Source organism: Dioscorea cayenensis, chromosome 3 (assembly GCF_009730915.1).
Source record: "Dioscorea cayenensis subsp. rotundata cultivar TDr96_F1 chromosome 3, TDr96_F1_v2_PseudoChromosome.rev07_lg8_w22 25.fasta, whole genome shotgun sequence".
Lineage (NCBI taxonomy): Eukaryota > Viridiplantae > Streptophyta > Magnoliopsida > Dioscoreales > Dioscoreaceae > Dioscorea > Dioscorea cayenensis.
The window spans coordinates 16,124,067-16,131,486 of NC_052473.1; the positions used below are offsets into that span (position 1 = coordinate 16,124,067).

At 37.2% G+C, this 7,420-nt stretch overlaps 1 protein-coding gene across 1 annotated transcript; it reads left to right on the forward strand.

Annotated features, from left to right (window-relative positions):
• Positions 1 to 2,407: 2,407 nt before the first annotated feature.
• On the forward strand, positions 2,408 to 7,173 carry LOC120282694 (DNA replication licensing factor MCM5). Its single transcript, XM_039289550.1, has 19 exons — positions 2,408 to 2,661; positions 2,742 to 2,856; positions 2,949 to 3,092; positions 3,188 to 3,367; positions 3,450 to 3,548; positions 3,825 to 3,952; positions 4,037 to 4,142; positions 4,238 to 4,372; positions 4,453 to 4,530; positions 4,999 to 5,103; positions 5,229 to 5,320; positions 5,404 to 5,536; positions 5,658 to 5,753; positions 5,836 to 5,927; positions 6,009 to 6,099; positions 6,209 to 6,318; positions 6,473 to 6,602; positions 6,694 to 6,795; positions 6,882 to 7,173. The coding sequence occupies exons 1-19, from the start codon at positions 2,498 to 2,500 to the stop codon at positions 6,963 to 6,965; spliced, it is 2,184 nt and encodes a 727-aa protein (XP_039145484.1). The 5' UTR covers positions 2,408 to 2,497; the 3' UTR covers positions 6,966 to 7,173.
• Positions 7,174 to 7,420: the final 247 nt, after the last annotated feature.

Sequence of the window (7,420 nt, forward strand, 5' to 3'; positions counted from 1 at the left end):
GAGGTGGTGCAAAGACCTGGATTTGTTGTCCAGTTCAGGCGGCGTGTAGAACCCCGATTGGATATATATCGAAAACTCGGAGTCACCACACGGATTTTCAATGGGTCAACGTCAAGGGCATGAAGACCTTGACGGCTCTGAACTTAGTTGTGGCCACTGCTAGAGTTTAGAGAGGTTTTTAGACCACTACTTGATGATTAACATGTTGATTTCATACTTTAAGAAGCTTGTTGTTTTCATGCAAATACACTCTTGAGATGTGATCTCTTATTCGGAATCGAATCCGTTTTTATTTTAAACAAGTGTTCCATAGATTCCGCTGCAATTGAATCTGGTGCAAAGTCAGTAGTACTAGGGCCTTCGAGTGGGAATTTCCTTCTATAAGCAAGTGTAGCGAAGTTGGGGCTTAAGTAAGGCAGATCCTTATTCTTGGGAAGTAACTTCCGGATTAACCGATTAAGGATAAGGAGTTCCAGTCGAAAGATAAATGAGTTAGTTCAGGCTCAGGGGGGCGTGAAATAAAATAGATAAGAAAGGCGATTCCTGATCTGAAGAGTTGAGTTGCTATGGTGGAATCTGTTGAATTTTTGAAGGTGGCCTTATACCTTTTGGGTTATTAAAACTCATTTTATGCAAATCCTTGAATTTTAAATTGTTGATACTCTCATTTGAGGAAAAATTATTATGGTATGCTATCTACGGTTTCCTTATACATATGTATATGCCGTTATTAGGTTACTCATCCTCTCTCTCCCTTCCATGCTTTAGCGACTAGTAGTATGGCAGTGAGACGAAGTGCTAGGCATCATCTTTCTTTCTTTGCTAATTTCTAGTATTGTGTATGTTTTTCTTTGAGCATGAATATGTTGTATTAGAACATGGATCCATTAATGTGCTTGAAACTCCTTATGCATGATTTGGTTGTTGTCTGTTCTTCTTGGAAAACTTTGTATACTTGTGAGTTGTGACTAATATATTTCTTAAACTCTCTATTATCATGTTTTGGTTTATTGCTTCCTATGTGCTAATGTTGTGTTCCATTCATTGCACATTGTGTATTCTTGAAAATTCATATTTATAAATGTGGAATTCCAATGTTTTTGGTTAGCCTTGTGGTGACTCAAGTGTTGAGTGACGTGTGTATCTCTCATTGGGTTATCATGGCAGTTGTTGCATGATAGACACGCAGGTCGAGACGTGACAAATAACATTTTTTATATAACATTTAATTAGTTAAATAATTACCTATTAACAAGTATCAATCCCCAATTAAAATATCATAAATTTGATTAAAAATATTTATTTAAAATATTGAACCAAACCCAATTTATTCTGATCACAACAAAATACCTCCTAACACTACTTAATTAACCACTTATTTAATAAATTAGTTTATGGATGAAAATAAATAATTTTTTTTTGTTTACCATGATTACTCGATTTTCACACTAAACACAATAATATATATATATATATATAGTACACATCATCTAGGGATGTCTCTGGATTTTTTAATCTAGGGATATTACAGTAATAGTTGGATTTGCATTTGATGGTTACGATGATTCATGTACAATAGTAAACAGTGTACAATAGTTTAGAACAGTGCAAAGTAGTAAAAAAAAACAACACTGAAAGCCATTGAATCATTAAACATACTTAAAAAACATTATCTAAGTGCTTATTTAGATGATGTTTTCTTATATATATATATATAAATTATTGTGCATCCTAAATCAAAATTGTTGAATTTGAATTGGACGCCGATTTGCGAATGTGCGTAAATTTAAAATCTATTTATGTTCTTAGAGAGTGCAGTCTCTTTTCTATATATTTGATGAAATGTGATAAGACATGTAAGGGATATGCACATATGTGGAGTTAATACTTCAGCACATATGCGCCATCATCTTACATGAGCTGTGATTTTTTTTAGTCTTCTCGATAAATACACAAATACTTTATATAAAAGACTCATTGTCAATATATTAAGACACAAGAATATATTCGGAATTCACACCATAAATAAATTGCTTTTCATCCTTTTCTATTAATTTGATCAAATCCATATTTATATTAAAAAACTTAAACGTGGTGCAATAGGCAAAATTCATGTAGTTTACAATTAGACTACCATTAACTTAAGAGATTGAATAATTTAATAAAAACTAAGAGTATTATAAAAAAGCTGTTATATTTTGATATGTTTTTGGGACAAATGTTAGAAGCTGAATGCGCACAGCACCAAATTCACATGAGAAATATATAGTAATCGAATTCTTCAATGAACCCGAACCCAGATCCGAACCCGAACCCGAACCCGGATCCGACCCGTTAACCTTCCCGCCAAAACTCCCTTTCTTTCCCGCCAAAATCCACAGCTTCATCCCCATTTCATCTCCTCTCTGAGCTTTCTCCGCTTCTCTTCAACCTCCTTCTCGTCTTCGATCCAGAGATCCACTTAGAGAGAGAGAGAGAGAGAGAGAGAGAGAGAGAGATGTCCGGCTACGACGAAGGGCGAGTTTCCTACAGCGATCACGCCCAGTTCCCTCGCGGCGGCGACCTTGACGGCGCCGCCAACCTCACCCGCCACACCGCTCTCCGCAAATTCAAGGAGTTCATCCGTGGCTTCCTCGGCTCTGATGGCGGTTTCCCCTATCGGTTCTTCTCAATCTCCCTCTCCTTCTCTGCGTTCTCCTCCTCTCTTTTCCTTTGCTTTCTATTGATCCCATTCCTTGCAGGGAGAGTCTCGTTCATAACCCGGATCACCTCACCATAGCCATGGAGGACCTTGATGGCTTCGATGCTGAGCTCTCTGACAAGATCCGTAACCTCCCTGCTGACTATCTCCCTATGGTATGGATTCCAAATCTCAATTTTTGTTGGATTTTGGTTTTTAGGGTTTCGGATTTTGCGTTAACTTTTTTGGGCTTTTGCTGGGGGTGTAGTTTGAGACGGCAGCTGCGGAGGTGTTAGCGAGTTTGAGGTCGAAGGTTGCTGGTGAGACTGGTGAGATGGAAGAGCCTGTCACTGGGGATGTGCAGATTTTTCTATCTTCAAAAGAGGGTTCTGTTTCTATGCGATCTGTTGGGGTGTGTCTGTATCTCTGTGTAGTTGAATTGTTTTCTTGGATTTTTTTTCGGGCATTACTGTTCATGTTTTGTTTGTGGAAATTGGGGAACTTTAGGCGGAACACATGTCAAAACTGGTGAAGATCGCCGGAATCACAATTGCGGCATCTAGAGTGAAGGCCAAGGCGACATATGTGACACTTATGTGCAAGAACTGTAAGAGTGTGAAGACGGTGCCTTGTAGGCCTGGGCTAGGTGGGGCAATTGTTCCCCGGTCTTGTGACCATGTTCCACAGGTGTGCTTTTCATGAAAGATGCCTCCTTTTTGGTTTATTCCATTGATTATTGGTGTCTAATTTTGCAATGGCTTTCTTTCAGCCTGGGGAGGAGCCTTGCCCATTGGATCCATGGATTGTGGCTCCAGATAAGAGCAAGTATGTTGATTTGCAAACTCTGAAACTGCAGGAGAATCCTGAGGTTAGTAATTCTGCTGCCATTTGGAATCATACTGATTGGTCTGGGACTCAGATTATTTAACCATCTAAGGTTCTGGGATTTAGAAATATTCATATAGGTTGAAAATAGTTTAAATAATTTAAGAAAGGGGTTACTATATTTCTGTAAACCAAGATTGTGAGAGCACATTCATAGACTTTGGAATGGTTCTGGAATTATGAAGTGTTTACAGAGGAGAGATTTAATCTTATTACTATCTGGATAGAATGTTCTGATCTTTTCTCTATGGTTTCAAAGGATGTTCCAACTGGAGAACTTCCACGAAACATGCTTCTCTCGGTGGACCGACACCTTGTCCAAACTATTGTTCCTGGCACTAGGCTGACTGTCATGGGGATTTATAGTGTGTTCCAAGCATCTGCTGCGTAAGATTTCAATTTAGTTGTATTCCTCAAAACTCAATTTCGCAATGTAACTTTCTTTAATGGAATCCGTTGGATCTTTCACAGCCAGAAAGGGGCTGTTGGAGTCAAGCAACCCTATATTAGAGTTGTTGGGATGGAACAAACTCGTGAAACAAACTCAACTGGTCCATCCACCTTCACAGCAGATGAGGTGGGCATGACTTTCTTTTCTTTTGTTTTTTTTTTTGCATGGCTCAAGTTCAGCATGTATCATGAGAACAATGATAACTGTGGTTTTACATGTAGGAATCAGAGTTCAAAGAATTTGCCCAAAGGCCTGATGCATATGCTAAGCTATGCTCGTTGATTGCTCCTTCAATATATGGCCATGCTGATGTTAAGAAAGCTCTTGCTTGTTTATTATTTGGGGGATCAAAGAAGGTGTGCTGCAATTTAAACTCTAACCACATAAGTTAAAAAAAAGTTCAACTGTTTCTATTCATCCTTTTCTTATGTTTCAGAGATTACCAGATGGTGTGCGACTTAGGGGAGACATCCATGTTTTGTTACTGGGTGATCCATCAACTGCAAAATCACAGGTTGGTGCAATGAATTTAACTTGATTCACAAGATATATTGCTTTGCTTTAAATGAGCTCCTTGAATTTTTAAACAATGAAATAATAGTACCTGAAGTAACTCTATTAGGAAACTATCATATTCTAAAAATATTTGAACTCACCAATGGAAAGATTTATATGGGAAAGCCTGAATGAATTTTTATTGGTTGGCATCATTGAAAAGGGCTTGGTGTTAAACGGATGGTACCATTTCTTGTGTTTCTTTGATATCTGTGTTCAGCAGTCAATTGCTTGATTTTCTTCCTAAGAAATAATGGCATGTTGGTTCTTTAATTTTTATTAGGGCCCCATATCTCACATTTAACTTTGAAATGCACCATTTTGATTGTGATCTTCATATTCAATCTCGGTTCCTGTTATAGCTAATCATAATTTTAGCTTGTGTGAAAATGTTTACTCACAATAATATCTTCTGTTTCCCTTATAGTTTCTTAAGTTTGTGGAGAAAACGGCTCCTGTGGCTGTTTATACTTCTGGAAAAGGTTCTTCTGCTGCTGGTCTGACAGCTTCAGTGATTCGAGACAACAGTTCAGTAAGTTTACAGACAAACTAATTATCAATGCAAGAAGGAGCATCTTGTTACTGGACTTCTCTTTTTAGTTTTCAGAGGTTATTTCTTCCAATAACTTGCACTAACTATGCAATGGGTTACTCCAGCGTGAATTTTATCTGGAAGGAGGAGCCATGGTTTTAGCAGATGGAGGAGTGGTCTGTATTGATGAATTTGATAAAATGAGATCTGAAGACAGGTGAAGAGTGGCACCATGTGCAGTCTGTGATACTAAGAATCATTATATTCACCACAATTGAATGGGAAACATTTTGTCTACAGAGTTGCCATTCATGAAGCCATGGAGCAGCAGACAATATCCATTGCCAAAGCAGGAATAACAACAGTTCTTAACTCAAGAACATCAGTTCTTGCTGCTGCTAACCCTCCGTCTGGCCGATATGATGATCTCAAGGTACATGAAACACTGGCTGTTGCTATTGCCACTGATATCTGCTCCTTTATTAACACAAAACACATGCTCACACTTCCTCACCCATAGTCTACAAATTTTCTGAGTTAGATTTCTTTTGCAGACTGCAGAGGATAACATTGATTTGCAGACTACCATCCTTTCTAGATTTGATCTCATTTTCATAGTGAAAGATATTAGAATGTATGATCAAGACAAGGTATTGATGAACCCGGCTGTTCATTTTCTTGATTCATTACATTTATTATGATTGCCCCTAAGTCTAGTTCTTCCATCCCCAGCGAATAGCTACCCACATTATCAAAGTTCATGCTACTGGTGCTGCTGGGTCCAAGAAAGACGATGTCGGGGAGGGAGAAAATTGGCTTAAGAGGTATTATTACACCTTATCTCTGTTGTGTGTTGCCTTGATAAAGAGAGCTTAATCAAATGTAACTAATGTGATTACCAATAGATTCATTGAGTACTGCCGAGTGAGCTGTCAACCAAGGCTTTCAGAAAAAGCTGCTGAAATGTTGCAAAACAAATATGTGGAGATCAGACAAGTATGATCAAATTTACTTGTAATATGTCAACTTTAGAGTTTGATGTCAAGGAACTCTCTAGTCTTTACTCTTCAAATTATTTACATATCAGAATGGTTTTGTTATGTAGAAAATGAGGCAACAAGCTCATGAGACAGGGAAGTCTTCTGTAATTCCTATTACTGTGAGGCAGCTTGAGGCTATAATACGGTTGAGTGAGTCGCTTGCAAAGATGAGACTGTAAGTACTACTTCTATAACGAGTTAAGATTCTCTCTAATTATTAATAATTAATTTTGTTCTCATCTTAAACAAAAGAATTCCATTTGTTCCAACTATTCATGTCCCTGATAATGTTTATTCTCTTTATGCCTTGATGATTTGCAAAATAACAGGACTACTGTTGCTACTGAAGAGCATGTTGAGGAGGCATTCAGATTGTTCAACGTCTCCACAATGGACGCGGCACGATCTGGAATAAATGAGCATATGAATCTAACACCTGAGATTGCAAATGAAATCAAGGTCAAATAGATCTCCATACTATTGATTATTTTTCATGACATTGTTAAAAAGAGTATAGAGGTTCATGCTTGATTTTGACTTATGGAAACAGCAAGCTGAAACACAAATAAAGAGAAGGATGGGAATTGGGAGCCATATATCAGAAAGACGTCTTATCAATGACCTAACCAGAATGGGGATGAGTGAATCTATTGTGAGTTTTATCTCAAGATCTTTGTAACTGATTTATACTCTATTATTGGCTGTTCCAGTTGATGAAAATGTGTATTTTGTCTTTAGGTGAGGAGAGCTCTTTTGATCATGCACCAAAGAGATGAAGTAGAGTATAAGCGGGAGCGTCACGTCATAGTTCGAAAAGCTTAATTCAACCAACTTCTGAAAGACAGGTAAAAGAAATCCAAGATCTTCATAGTTAAATACATTCATTTGTTTTGGCTGTATGAGTTGCTTGGTAATGAAGTGTTTGCTGTTCTTTAGAGTTATATGTTGAAATATTAATGAGAAATTTCAGGTATATAGACCTAATTGGTGCATTTATTTGGTGTTCTGGGTATTGTTGTAACTAGATCTGTTCATGGGTCGGGTCGGGTGGGTTTATAATTATTATAATTCAAGTTTGCCCAAACTTGGTTCGGCCCAATAATGCATGTTTTAATTTTTGTCAGAATCCGGCCGAATTTGATGATTTTTAACAAAGTCTGTTCAAAGTTCAAACTTGCTCAAATAGTTTTTTAAAAATATATAAATTATAAAAAATTATTAATTTGTAAATATAATGAAATATTATTTTACAAAATAAATTAAAATTAAAATATTAA

Excerpts from the sequence above, each read along its gene's own strand:
- LOC120282694 (XM_039289550.1), top strand. The coding sequence starts at position 2,498 with ATGTCCGGCTACGACGAAGGGCGAGTTTCCTACAGCGATCACGCCCAG. Across the intron at positions 3,368-3,449 it reads CTTGTGACCATGTTCCACAG|CCTGGGGAGGAGCCTTGCCC; the intron begins GTGTGCTTTTCA and ends GCTTTCTTTCAG. Across the intron at positions 4,373-4,452 it reads TATTTGGGGGATCAAAGAAG|AGATTACCAGATGGTGTGCG; the intron begins GTGTGCTGCAAT and ends CTTATGTTTCAG.